General features: G+C 39.9%; 1 protein-coding gene across 1 annotated transcript in view; it reads right to left on the minus strand.

The window, feature by feature from the left end:
* Positions 1–14,224, minus strand: part of LOC138733426 (sushi, von Willebrand factor type A, EGF and pentraxin domain-containing protein 1-like) — a 152,185-nt gene that overhangs the window by 99,623 nt on the left and 38,338 nt on the right. The window contains exons 4-5 of the mRNA XM_069880597.1: positions 5,029–5,187; positions 4,604–4,783 (exon numbers count right to left, since the gene is read on the minus strand). Of these exons, the coding sequence (XP_069736698.1) occupies positions 4,604–4,783; positions 5,029–5,187 (339 nt within the window). The remainder of the gene's footprint in view (positions 1–4,603; positions 4,784–5,028; positions 5,188–14,224) is intronic.

The following is a 14,224-nucleotide window of genomic DNA, read 5'->3' on the forward strand; positions in this document are numbered from 1 at the left end:
GAAAAAAGCAACAGTTCACTCTGCAGCACTGAGAATTAAGTGGAGTTACACTAGCTTGCCCAGGTTTTCAGGGGTTCAACAGGTATTGGCTTGTTCACTGGTTACAGTAGCTTGAACAAATTTAGGGAACAGGGCTAGAACATGGCTGATTTTTTTTTCAAAGGTTAGATGCCTTCCTCTTCCTTAAACAGTCTTAAATAGCATGCCTGAGGTTGGGCACACATTTGCAAGCTCACCTAAGTTCTAAGTCTAGGCTAGCAAACTAACCGTGCTCAGAAATGTTCCCAGCCATCAAAGGCATCTGGCACATGGTGTGTGGCCTGTGCTAGTAACATCTATCTGCATTCAAAGCAGGCCAGCTGCAGGCAAATGGAATCCTGTGGAAAAGTGTGCATCTTTTGGAGGCTTCTAATCCCCCAGCCATGTCTGAGAGTTCTTTGGGCAATTTCCAACTGGAAATCTGGTATGTGCTGAGTGCACACCAGGGAAAAGGCTAGGGGTTTAATAACAGGCCAGATGACAGTGTCTCAGTGCTCAGGAACATTATCAGGCACTCTGGAGTGTACTGATGTAGACACAGATACAAGCGAGCCTCCATAAATCAGAACAGCAGACATTCAGCATGGTGCAGGAAACAGGAAGAAGGAATACAAGGCATTCATAGATAACAGGACCACAAGAGATAAAACCAACCAAATCAGGCTGTTGCTTAGACAGAGACCCTTTCAGGTGCAGAGCTGCCCATGGATGCAGCCCTAGCTGCTGCTCAGCACAGAGGCCTTTCTCCTGCCATGTCTCACAAACACTGCAGGTGGTGTGATGCCAAAGAGAACACAGTCCAGTGCACGATGCATATGCAGAAAGGAAGGCTGGTCTTCAGATTGTCTTATGGGTTTGTTACTGAATCCTGATGTGGCAGTTTAACACAAAGCCACGCTGTAATTAAGATTGATCCCAAAACCCAAACTGGTATGGCCTGGACTTAGGTTCTTTGTTTCTACGTCATGACCTCAAGCCCTTATACTAGGACCTCCTTCTTTTGCACTTCTGCATTTGTCCCCTTGCTCCCCTCTGGACAGTCTCTAAGCTACATACACATTGCCTGGCCTTTGGATTACTTGAACAGCTAAGCTGTACACACCTGCCGCCTGGCCATGACTACGTGATGATGATACATGCACAATAAATGGGTAAGGCAAGACAAAAGGTTTATATGCCTGCTGGGGTCCTAGTGCACGTTTGCTGCTCTTCAAGAACCAGGTACTGATTTTCCAAAACTTGTGGAAAACTCTTATGGCTGGAAACACTGCTCTCAGCTGAAGCTGGCGGATACTGCTTAATATGTTTAGTAGGTACTTGGAGGAGAAAAATGCACCAAGGTAAACAGTGTTACTGCCCAAAAATATAACTAAGAAGACTGCAGTTCCCTAAACTATGTTCTCTCTGGACTGTTTTCCACAGCTTCTGTTGATCTTGCTGGCAGGAGTGCGACGTCTGGTAATGGGTGGCTTTGGAGACTTGTATGACTTCTCCACTGTAGTCTGGGATGCTGATCTTACCAACTAATCTATCCCTGCCACCACCAGGTTGGATGCAAATCATGAGCTCATCTCCAAGTGCAATCAAAAGTAAGCCTAATCGGCAACTTTCTCTTTTCCCAGCAGCTGTTGACTCTGCACATAGGTAAGACAGGATGTAACTACAAGTGGACACACAGACTGAATAGATCACTATACACCCTCAAAATAATAAATGGGCATATAACCAGAGTGGTCCTTCCAATGAAAGCCCACTGTATAAATGCAAATAACTACAAGCTCCTCAAAGCTACAAAAAATGTGTTAAATAATGCCTTTTTTGGAAGTACCTCAGTGGAAAAAAAAAGTCTGTAGTACAACCTATGTCTATTGGATAGGAAATAAACAAAGAAAAAAAGCCATTCAGGTGTACCCAATACATCTTCGCATTACCACTATCTAATGGTTAGTCCCTGAAAGTACTATTACTCTCATGGATGCATATACAAAGGCATCCTCTAGGAAGTGTCTTTAAGAGTATAAAAAGGGTCCTGAAACTTCCATCCTGCCAGTGGCACTCTGACCTTCATAGCAGCTTCCTGCTATGTAGTATCTTAACTGTAGCAAAGTGAGTAATAAAAGACTGTACAGCTGAATCATGCATGCTTTATATAAAAGAAAAATAGTCTTTCTCTTTTAAAGTTTCTATGGAAGCCTTTAATACTGAATCTGTGGCAAAAGCAAGCAAATGCTAACAAAATGTAGGACACCATTGAGAAAGCCTGAATGAATTAAGGGTACTGAGGATGCCCTCAGTAATGTTAATGGGCCTACAAAGAAGGCACTCCCCTTCTGCTACCTGGTAAGTCTAGCCTCTTCTGGAAGCATAGCTCTAGGAGCACCACTGCAGGAGCTTTAGTGCTCCTGGCTCCTCCATGTCTTAATGTTGATGCTTACCCAGTGTCTCAGTGTGGCTCTGGCAGAAACCTGTAACTGAGCCCATCTTATCCTGGTTAAGGTTCCATGCACTAAACATGAAACCATCCTCTTGTCAATAAGACATTTTCCATGACCAAGAAATATTTCCATAAAGTCAGTGAAAACAACAAAAACACTATATTCTGCTTGCTCTGTGTTTTCTCCTAATACATTTTTCTGCATTAAATACACATTCTGTAGTTATTTTTCATGGGTCACTGTTAATTGCATGACATGGCTGCATTAATCACTTTCCAACAGCACAGCAGATTTTCGCTGGCAGACTGACTGATGAGTGTTTAATGTCAAAATCCAAAGCAGTGCAAAGGGATTTTCCTTCACTCTCCCTTCCTAATTTATGCGATAAAATACTCCTGGGATTAATAAGACTGCTATAAACTCTGCCTTTGATCTTGTTCCTTTTCATAGTCTGAGCGAATCAAGACCAGCAGATCCAGCACATGCAAAGGTAGATTTTTTTAAATACTTTTACTTAATTGGAAGTTTTCAGTATGGTGGAAAATGGCACAAGAAAATAAAAAAAACATCTTTTCAGTGCCTCAGTGGTTATCAATTCAACATCAAGATAGCATCTCAAGGCAGACTTTTCCTTAGCCTTCCAGATGAATTCCTTCCCAAAGCAAAATCACACACCAACACCCTGTAGGCGAATATTTTTAAATACTCCAGAAGTTTTTCAAGCACTATAATCTTTCATTTCTCTGTGGGCAGTGACGATTAAGGATCCTTTCTTTCCCAACCATTTTTTACTGGAGGCTACTGTGTGACAGAAGCTTTGACAGGCAGGTGCTTTTTTGTAGCATACATCTTCAGTCTGTGTTTTGACTGCAGGAAAGTCAACAGCTCTAAGTCTAACTTCTCAAGATACCCTCATGGTAGTAGACAGCAATTTATTTTCTATTGAAAGCTTCTTCTTCCTGCCTTCTGTCACTGGAAGCTATAAGGAAGATTAAATTTTCCAGTATTATCTGAAGGATAATAAGTAAGGATAATAAGTAGAAGTGAATGGCTACGTAAGAATGTCATGAGGAACTGATCTCTAGCTTAAATCACTCCTTTCAGAACCATGATATGCTGTAGTGGCATAAAGTGCTAATGCCTCCAAGGGTCTATCCTTCCTCTTTCCCTGAACTCAAGGCCAGGGCAAGAGTTATAGGAGGAGTGAATGATTTCTTATTTATTAACTTCCAGTGCAGTATACTAACGTCAAGTGCATCCAACTCAAATTAAACAAGAGATGAGGTCTGTTACCTGCTTTTTCAGGCATTCCTTGAAAGACACCTGACAGGACTACATGGGGACACATCTCCCCTTCTAGATCATCAAGAACCCAACCTCAAGCAGGGACAAGTGATAACAAAGCACAGCTGTGTCCCTGTGTACTTGTAAGTGTCCCTACGTACTTGTAAGTGTCCCAATGTACTTGTAAGAGCTCCAAACCCAATCTTTTTCAGGACATCCTTTTCAATGTCTCCTCCTTTTCACACCTTCTGTTTGTTTCTTTTCCAGCTGATACTCTCTTACAGTGAACTAGGATACTTCTAAGAGCTTCTAGAATACTGGCAGTTGTTCCCTAGTGAAATTGCACTAAAAATTTTTCTGAAGACCACAGTCAAGGCCCAAGCTTTCCTACTTTTCATAAGAAGGAACTGTAAAAAAGCAAAAGGAAATCTTCCATGCTTAACATCTCCCAGTGCCAATGCCCACGTATGTCAGGAATCTGGTGGATATTCTAAAACACACAAGTGACAAAGGTCTCGTTATATATTTGACTCCTTCATAGGCTTGCTAGATTCACATAACGTAGATACTAAATGTATAGAAAGAGATTCAAAGAAGGAGTGTGTAGATTCACTTGGAAAAGACTATCTGCCTAGTAAATACTGCTCTGCTTTTCTTATTGCAGATGTCCTTGCATTTTAGAAAGGAGGAAGTGATTGGAGTGCGTGTTTACCCTTGGAACATTGTTTCACTCAAGGGCTAACAGGATCAGAATTGGACACCCAACTATGTAGCACAGAGAAAACCACTGTTAAGAACAAACTAGTCCAACAGAAAAATACTTTTCTAACACATGACACGCATACCTCTGCAAGTAGCCTCTGATCCAGACCACTGGCCGTTTGGCTGACAAAGCCGGATGCTGCTTCCCACGAGATCAAATCCTGCTTTGCATCGGATCCCACAGGCAGCATTAAAGTAATTGTTGCAGACATTCTGGACAAAGTAACCATTTTCAGGGGGCTTCAGTTCAGGGCAGTGAACAACTAAATAATTAAACAACCACAACAGAGTTACGATGCTAGCTGCAGTGCAATACACTACTGAAGGAAAATAATTATTTTATTTCCAACTTGATTTGCATCTTGCTACCTTTGTTGTTTTGAAATGCCACAGAAAATCTTGCTTGCAATTTGACATGTCCTTCAGAGCACAAGCAGAAATAACAAAATTGTCTCAGCACTGCACTATGCATTCCAGGGGTATTCTGTTCCTGCATGGAAACACTTACCTTCACAGGTTTGTCCTACAGCACGATATCCCTCCTGGCATGTACAATCCTCAACTGAGGTACTTCCTGGTGGAGAAGTATGATTCTCATCAGGACACGAGATGCAAGTGCTGATTCCACCTGGTGAACCTTCAGGCTTGTATGTCCCTGGCGGGCAAGCTGTTGAGCAGAAGAAAACATGACAGAAAGGAGTTTGGGATATCCACCTTTCACAGCAGGCGTAACTTTTCACATGTGTTGCTTTACATTTGACATTACTTTTTTCTACCTCATACATCCAGTGTCACTTAGGGCACGAGCATTCACCACTTAAAGTGCTGTAGCGTTCTTACAGGGGTGAACTAAAGCCCAACAAACTCAGTGGAGGTCACTCCAGTGACTGCCTGGGGACTGATACAAAGTTCATGATTAACCTTGAGAAGAAGCTCAGCTGCAGATGACACACCAGATTTTCACTAACAGAACCTGTGCTGACCTCTTTTAAAGACATTCTTATTTTATAGGTGTAAAAAATTAGTTCGGACAAAACCCTTGCTGTTCAGAAATACACCGAAGTTTAATACATACAAATTCTCAGTAACCAGCTAACATAAACTAGCAAAACCCAGAGCCTTTGATTTGCACTTTGTGACTATATATGACCTACACACTATACTTACTAAAATGTGTCAACCACAAACCATAAGACAACTAATCAAAGCAACTGCTCCCTGAAACTTTCACACTCAAGTATTTTCCATTTAATACTTTTAACTCTGTACACCTACATGCACAAGCCTTAAAGAGATTCAGAAGATGTCTTCAGAGCCATGGAAAATGCGTGGGGAAAAGGCACCTCTCACCTGAGAACTTCAGATTCTTTGTATAAGTCTGAGTCTTATCTCTATCTCTCTTGAATGCTATTCTTCAAGATAGCAGCATAATTATTTTTATTTATAATTCCACAAGGATGATGTGAGGAATGGGGTAACAACTAATAAATAGGTGCTGATAAAGTGAAGTATCGATTGTTCAGGTTACCACTTGAAACAGAACTCAATCACACTTGTGCTGAAAAACATATGTCCTGATGTAAAGTTAAGGAAACATTTTGAGGAGGTTATGTAATATTAACACCGAAACCCAGCCAAAAATGCTCTCATTTCATTACTTCCTCTGTCTACAAATGTTCCTAATGGCCACACTTTGACTTGCAGACTGCAATAGCCTCTCACTTCCTCCCCTCAGTACAGTCACCTTGTACCACCTGGTGTAGCTCTGGATGATATGAAGAACTGTACGAGCATAAACAACCTCCTTACTCAGTCAGGTGTGCTCTATTTCGTGGAGTTCACAGATTCTTCCAGTATCAGTCTTTTCTTTGGTAGTTATGGGACCAGTTCTGTTTGATCTGTGAGTTGGGTGCTAACACGCTCTGATTCTTGTCTTAATAATGAAAACAAATTCTGACTTTCTAGGAAGCTGGGAAAAAAAAAGTCCCAAACAAACAAAAAACAAGTGCCAAAGAAACCCCAGCCTCCTTTTTCCTCACCTGTCATCAGTGAATTAACTTTCGTAAGCCAAATTTTATGGATTATACTTTAAAAAATCAACTCATATGAACAATTAGCACTTCTCTCCAAAACCAGCATGCTCTTTTGAGTACCTTCCAGTGATAATGTTTTTGTTTCCTTTTCAGAAAAACTTGCAGCTTTATTTTGAGAAAGCAACTGAGTGGCTAGCAGTTAAGAGGTTGTTTTATGTGCTGTAAATTGGCTTCATGAATCTGTATTTGAAATGACTTTTAAAAATACATTGAAAATGTCTAAGCAGTATTGGATGAAAGTACAAATCAAAGTATTTCAGGAAGTAAAAAGGGTAGTAAAATCCAATCAAGAATTAGAGCTGGGAGTTCTTCATTTTTCTTGTGGGCCTTTTGGAAAAGCATTTCCCAAAAAGATCCCTTTCCTGTAGTTCACCTTATCTTCCCATCGAATACATTCCTCCTGAACTGTTTTTGCTTCTTTCCTCTGTCCTGTGCAGAAATCCTCTCCCCGGACACTACATTTCTGTGAAGTATTCTATTATTCTTCAGACGATCACCTCCAAACTGTCTAGGTGTCAGAGGTATTACTTCGAAATCTCCAAAATACTTCCTGCTGGCACTTTGTGGAGGTCTCTGTGCACCCTTGTTAAAACTAAATGGTACCCAGCACAAAGAGATGAAGTGCATCCAAAAGGACACAGAATAGAATGCAAGTTATGCATTACAGGGGCATGCTATATGAAAAAGCTGCCCTCCATGTGCCAGCAGAAGAAGATGAGTCTCTTCTGTTCTAGGTACATCTGGCATCTAAAAAACTGTTTCATTAAAACAAAACAAAACACAACAAAACCCCAACCTAACTTCACTTTCTTGCAGACTCACCTTAGATGAAGATGCAGCAGCTCTTTTCTGTTTCTGTTTGGAGAACTACAGGATAAAAATAATCACCTATTCTATGACATGGCCATTTTTAACAACAAACCCTGTAATTTGCTTAAGGCTTTGAATCAGTCTGACTTTGACAAAAATGGTTCATTCTGAAATTAGACTTAGAATTTGCAGTTTCCAATGTGCCAGCAGGGGGTAAATAATACTGTTAAAATGGTTATTACTGTCTTTATTGTGGAAGACAAGTTTGCTGAAATGTTCTGATTCTTTCTGTACACTTCAAATGCTTCCCACCACCTTTCTGAAAAGTTGAACTGCATTCTAAGTTGGCTTTTTATGTAGAATTTTCTCCAAGCCTGAGTCCCTGAACTACGCATTGAATCCACATCCCCCTAGGTGTGGCTACGAAACTAAACACAACCTACAATCAAAATTTGCAGAAGATAATAGGTAGTAACAGAGGTGTTAACAATTGTGTGGGATCACCGTCTATCCTGTGATGACAAGAGATGGTATAAGAATGGAGAATAAACACACTGACCTATATGTGTTTCCACAACAGTCTGGCCACAGCTTAGATGAAAACCACACAAAATCAGCAGTGCAAAAGAGCTTCAGCTGTCTCCTGTAGACACCTGACTAGGTTAGTCTGCAGACCAATCCCATCCTGCACCAGACAGCATAACAGCATGGCCCAAGTCTACACAAAGTGATGCATTCAGAGGCAAGACAGAACTTGTGGGACAAGCACACCTGAAGAGCACATGTGGCCCTGTCCATGACTGATCATACAAGTGTCTCTCTGGGGTCTCTTCCAAGAATCAAGCAGTACAGAACTTTCACTGTATTCTAGTTACTAGTCTGCACTCACTGATGTGCCCTCTATACCTTATTTCCTCTTGCCAACAATGTGATGGTATAAAAAGGCTCGAAACAGAGTTGAATGAATCTCAGTGTAAATAAGCATCAATCTACAACTTTCAAAAATGACAAAGAAGGCAAGAATTTTAAAATAGGGAAACAATTTTAACAGTATCAGCCTTTAAATGGAGAGGACACTAATGTGTGTGTCTGCATCTATGACTTTTCTCAATGAAAGATTTAACTACTGCATATATGCAAAACATGTTATTCTTGCCCAGAAGCAAGAGAAGGAGCAAAGCAATGCTTTTAATTTAAAGTAATTCTCTTGAGACCAGAAGAGTGAATACTGAGTTACACCAGAGGATTACCTCTTTGTTACAGGAATGAAAAGATACCTGGAGCAGGGATTAGTGTGTGAACTCAAACAAGTACAGGCCCCATACTCCTCAAGCACACAAACATGGGTCAAAATGAAGTTGTCATCAACAATAATCTGCTTTCATAAAATGGCAGATATTCACGGACAATGCAGATTCAGGTTCTATTGTCTGTAGTAATGACAGTGCAATAACCTTCTGATCAGAAATGGGAATAAAATAAAACATGCTTACTTGAGCATGCCTCCTGCATTTTCCTCCTCAGTTTTGCTCTCCTAAGGTACACAACTAACAAAAAAATGCAAGAAAATCCACCATGTCTCTTCTGTTTTTGAACAATATAGGGCTTGATGACTTCTTAGGCCATCAATGGAACACACTTTCCTAATCCTCTGTCTATCAAAAAAAGAAATAGTTGTGCAAAGGAAAGAAGTAACTAGAAAAAAATACGGCATGGGTTTGCTAGAAACAAAGACCCACAGAGTAGGCATAAAAACATTCCAGTCAACACTTATACACAGACAGCATAATTATATATGAAGACATTGCCTTAAGCTGAAAAATGGACATGGAAAGTTAGGAAAGTCCATCAAAAAATCAAAGGGCAGACTTTCAAAGTCAGTAGGAATTCTTCTGCTCTACCTGCCTACAATAATGACAAATGTAATACTTTAATCTTCAAGCTAGAAGAATTTAACATTGTAAAGTGAGAACACAAAACAAGGAATATTTCAGAGATTCATGAAACACCTAGCATGTTATCCAGTTTGGCTTTTATAAAACTGCAAATATTAAAGCCAGTAGCAAAGTTAGGCCAATCAATATTGAACCCACACAATGGCAGGAAGACTCCAGCCTGGATTTAAACAGGTAGAGATCTTGTGTCAAAAGGTTCTACTCTGTGACGCAGGGTCATGATTCTTCCTTCAAAGGTACAAGAACATATTTTAAGGATAAACAATTCTGCCTTAAAAACGTAAATCTTTTAAAATCCTGGGAGCCCAGGCAATCTCAACTTGCTCTCCAACTACATTAATAAGTCACTGAAATGGAATTAGTCTTCGTTTATCCCAGTGTAAGAGAGAAGAGAATCAAACTCCATGTATTTCAAAGATTAATTTGAAGGATTTTGTATTTCCTTCAACGCATAATTTCTCTCACTAACTACATTTACTAAGTAATCCCTAGCATGAGCTGTTTTTTCCACACTTTATGCTAATGAAGCATCTGATTAAGGGTTTATCTTTTGCAGGACATGGCAGGAATCAGCTAGGCAATATCCTGTTCTCCCCTGCATCAACTTGAGCTCTATTCGTACACTGCTATTATGGTGATTGTAGCCTCCAATCCTCATTTTTTCCTGTATGTGTAAAGCCTAAATGAAATGACACGTTGATGCAAATCATAAATGCAAAAATATTCTCTCATAGCCCAATCCCCAGACTTCTTAAATGAGGAGAGAAAGCTTAGTTTTCCATTTAATCAAACTGGTTTTATTCTACAGCAATTACTTTTATGAGATTGATTACATGGATACATACGTATTCAACACAGTTAAGTGTGAACCTGTCCCAGAATCATAGTATATCATGAATAAGTAGTATTATTTTGGTTTGATAGTGTCTGCTAAAAAATACAATCCCTAGGTCACAGAAGCTCTAAGCAATGATCACTGGATGCTTGCATCCAATTCTTTCCCTGCTTCCTCCATTTTTGTTATTAAACATACATGGACAGGAGATTTTTTGTTATATGGACCTTTGACCTGGCATCTGCAGTCCTGTCCTTTTATTCATCTGTTGGAAGTTATGTGTTCCAAGGACACCAGGACAACCTAAATCTAAAATTAACTCACATTTATGCCCTTGGAGAACTACAGCCTGAAAGCATGGGCTCTCTCTTCCACTTCTTTACTTCATCTGAGACTGTAGAGCCTTCACAACAGCAAAAAAATTAAGAAAATTAGAAAATATGTCACCTCGACCTCTGTGTGTGTGAAACAAGTGCTGTGATAGCTGCATTTGCCATCAGTCACATTTTAAATTTGCCACCATGACTGGGTTTTGCTATAAAGCTTAGTTATTTTCTAAACAGAAATAAAACTTCCATGAGGAAGGAAGTATAAAGATGTTACAGTGCATTATCGTGCGCTACATCTTGCTACCTTGATATCTGCATCTGTCACTGTGAAAAGTACTACGTGACCCAATTTGCCTAAGGGCCAGACGCACCCTCTATTAAAAGAAGCACTAGGAACAAGAGGCTGTTAGATATTCCTTGTGACAATGGTGTGCCAAATAAAGTAGGCTTTACTAGGATAATGCATGGTGTCACGGAGGAAATAGAGACCCTTGTTCCACATTAAGCAGCTAGAGACTTCTTGATTCTTTCCCACTTAGTGCTACAGCAGAGGAAGAGTTTGGAATGCCTTGCAGTATCAGCATGCATCCCTCTTGCTTCCAAAAACCACTCTGCTGCTGCTGCACAGCTTATTTGTGAGTGGCCTCTGTAAGGGAAGAATGTGAATAACATGGGAGGTATTTTGAAGGAAGTCATGATTGCATGAAACTCCCCAGTCCTCTGCCTTCTCCACATATTTCACAGTGATATCTCTGGGCTGTTGCTCTAACTATTGTATTCTGCAAAGGTATGGCATCAGCGTACCCCAGGATTTTGTAATTTTCAAGTCTATTCTACTAAACCAAACAATGAACCAGGGTTACAGGTTTCTCTCCTACTGTTTACAAGTGAAAAAATGCTTGGCTTGGGCCAGCAGAAAAACAGACTGCCATGGCCTCTGAAATGTACCTCACTGGACCTGCACATGAATATCTTTAATCCTGCTTCTCAAAGACTTTCCATTAAATGGCTTTGGAAAGCTAAGGAGATAAAAATCTAAACCTTTGACAGATTCTGTAATCCACCTTTCTGCAGTTTGCAACGTGTAAGATCCCATAAAAAAAACCTGCATGAGATGGGACCATGCTAGGATTACAAGAAATATACAAGGAAATGGCTTTAGTTAAACATTTGACATCTATGACTCGTACAAAGACTGCAAAAGAAAACCTTGAGCTTTCCTTTAAGTGTAGGGATCAGGGGAGGATTTCTACTAAGTCTCAGCATCTTCTCCAAGTCCTTAATGTCTCCTGTTATCCCCACCATGTGCTCTGCATTAATTTTAGACAGCACTGAACCTGTTCATCCATCTGCTCTTTGTCAGGATTCCTTAAGCATTCTTCTCACAGCAACATGATTAGCAATTTAACAAGCTAGATGTCTTCTCTGTTCCTACTTGATGTATTTTGTTCCATCTCTTTACTAGATTTACAAATTTCCTTTCACTGCGCTGAAACAAGTCAGAAATTTAGCCACTTCTATACATGATATATAGGGAGAGGTTCGCTCATACCTTTCCACAGATATTGCAACTGCAATATCCCACTACCAAGTAGCTTGCAGCATCTGAAATGACACTTTGGGATGATCTGGTTCTAGAGCTTTAAGCGCTTCAAACATTCATAACAAACTTTCAACAAAAATAACGTATTCACAATAAAAATGAGAATTTTGTATCCTCTTCCACAAGGCAGAAGAACTGGAATGTTGCCGGGAAGGAGATGCAATCCCTTAGGTGAACATCCTGTCTCAGTACCCCAGGCATACACAGTGTGGGGATCAATTTGCCTGCTGAAGAATATAAGCCAAGTGCTATCACATCTTGTAAAAGTTAAGCTGCCTACAAGGTCCTCCTTCCACAGGGAGGTCTGGCCATGAGCCACAACTGTGCTGAACATCCCAGGATAGGCTTGGGACAGCACATGTAGATAGGAGCAAGGCAATTATTCTGGCTGCAAAATATTCTCATCAGTAACAGCATCAGTACTGAGAATATATAGAAAATAGCAGTTTACGCCTAGTTTTAAAACTTTTTTAAAAAGAAGACCAAATATATGTTCAAAACACGGTGAGTGCCTTAAACAGATTCATACTTGAACCACACATACACACTGCAAGAACACAGAGATTTTGTAAGTATTTAAGTCTTTTACAATCATAAAAATAAAGACTAGTATATACACTTATACAGAGGGTAACTAGCTTCTCTCTTTGTCTCAAAGCACATGGCTTACTCAGGAACAAAAAAAGAAAATCCTGATTTCATATACTATATTGTACTTCAAAAAGAAGACTATCCATGCTTCATTCAACCTACAAGCTCACAAGATATATCCTGACAACTTGTGCAATTTGTACACAAAGGAATGGTACTGAAATGAACCTCTTTTGGTTTAAATTTCAGTGGCATTTCAGAGAGTGTTAAAAGGTTGGCTGTTTGCATAGACATCAAATCTAGCCTTGGTGACATAGTTGGAGGGCATACCCAAGGCAAATATAAACATGCCTATTAGCTATAGATAACAGCTCACACCAGCACTTTTGATTGTTAGAGTTCAATATCAATTTATGTCTTCATGCCCCTGCATATTTTTAGAATGTATTGTGGTAAAAGTGTACAACAAATTCCAGAACTACAAAAAGGTCTTTCTGGGAAATTAACTTAGTTGACTGTGTAAATTTGCCATGCAAATAGAGGTTATTATGGAATTATTTATGTGCAAGTGGAAGTTTTGTGTTCAAAACTTTGCATACAATCATATCCTTACTTAAAAGAGCAAATAAAATAAATTCTGAAAACACTTTGCTCAGAGCAGAACTACTATATACCAGGTTTCTCCGGACACAGTTTCACCACAAGCATAGACAGACTTTCGTCAGTAAACCTTGATCAATGCTGATGTAACAGCACATGGTGCTCTAAATAGTACTGTTCCAAGTGCCCTGAATCTCTGGATAGCTTCCTGCTATTTAAACACACAAACACTGAAAAGAAACATCACCATTCTGTCCTAGAGGAACTTACTTGCCACTTTAATATACTTGTGTTGCAGTTATATTTTTGCTTTTACAAAACTGTAACAAAATACAGACAGGATGAAGTAAAGCAATATTCACTAAAAAGAACCCTGGTATTTTAGTTAGTTTGTGCTACTGGCAAATGAGCAAATATCTGTTTCAGAGATCTAGCATCAGTCTTGTCTCAAGGCACCCGAAGCCCAGTTTTCTCTAGGCCTAGTCCCATCATACCATGTATCAAGTAACTACTCTTCTCAGCTCACAGAAAGTCTTCTGGGTCAAGAAGGAAAATGGAGGGTAAATAAAAGCACAAATTTGTAGAGGAGAATTCAAACCAGATGCAAGTTTAAAGTCACTCCATATTTTTTCTTACTTTTTCATTAGTCCTCATTGTAGCAACAAATCCACCAATCCACCACCTTCCTAAAAGATGCAAGCAGCTACTAGATGCTCAAAGGGCCAGAGCTACCCCTAGACCTAATCCCAAGTGATGGCAGCGACATACATCAGAAAAGCAGAAAAGCTCCATCCAGGCTGCACTACATGCTGCTCAGTTAACTTCTACACGAGCTGGATGCACACACTGGAAAGCAAGAAATAGTCTTTCTTTATCCACAGCTGGGAA

The sequence above is a fragment of the Phaenicophaeus curvirostris genome, chromosome Z (assembly GCF_032191515.1).
Source record: "Phaenicophaeus curvirostris isolate KB17595 chromosome Z, BPBGC_Pcur_1.0, whole genome shotgun sequence".
Lineage (NCBI taxonomy): Eukaryota > Metazoa > Chordata > Aves > Cuculiformes > Cuculidae > Phaenicophaeus > Phaenicophaeus curvirostris.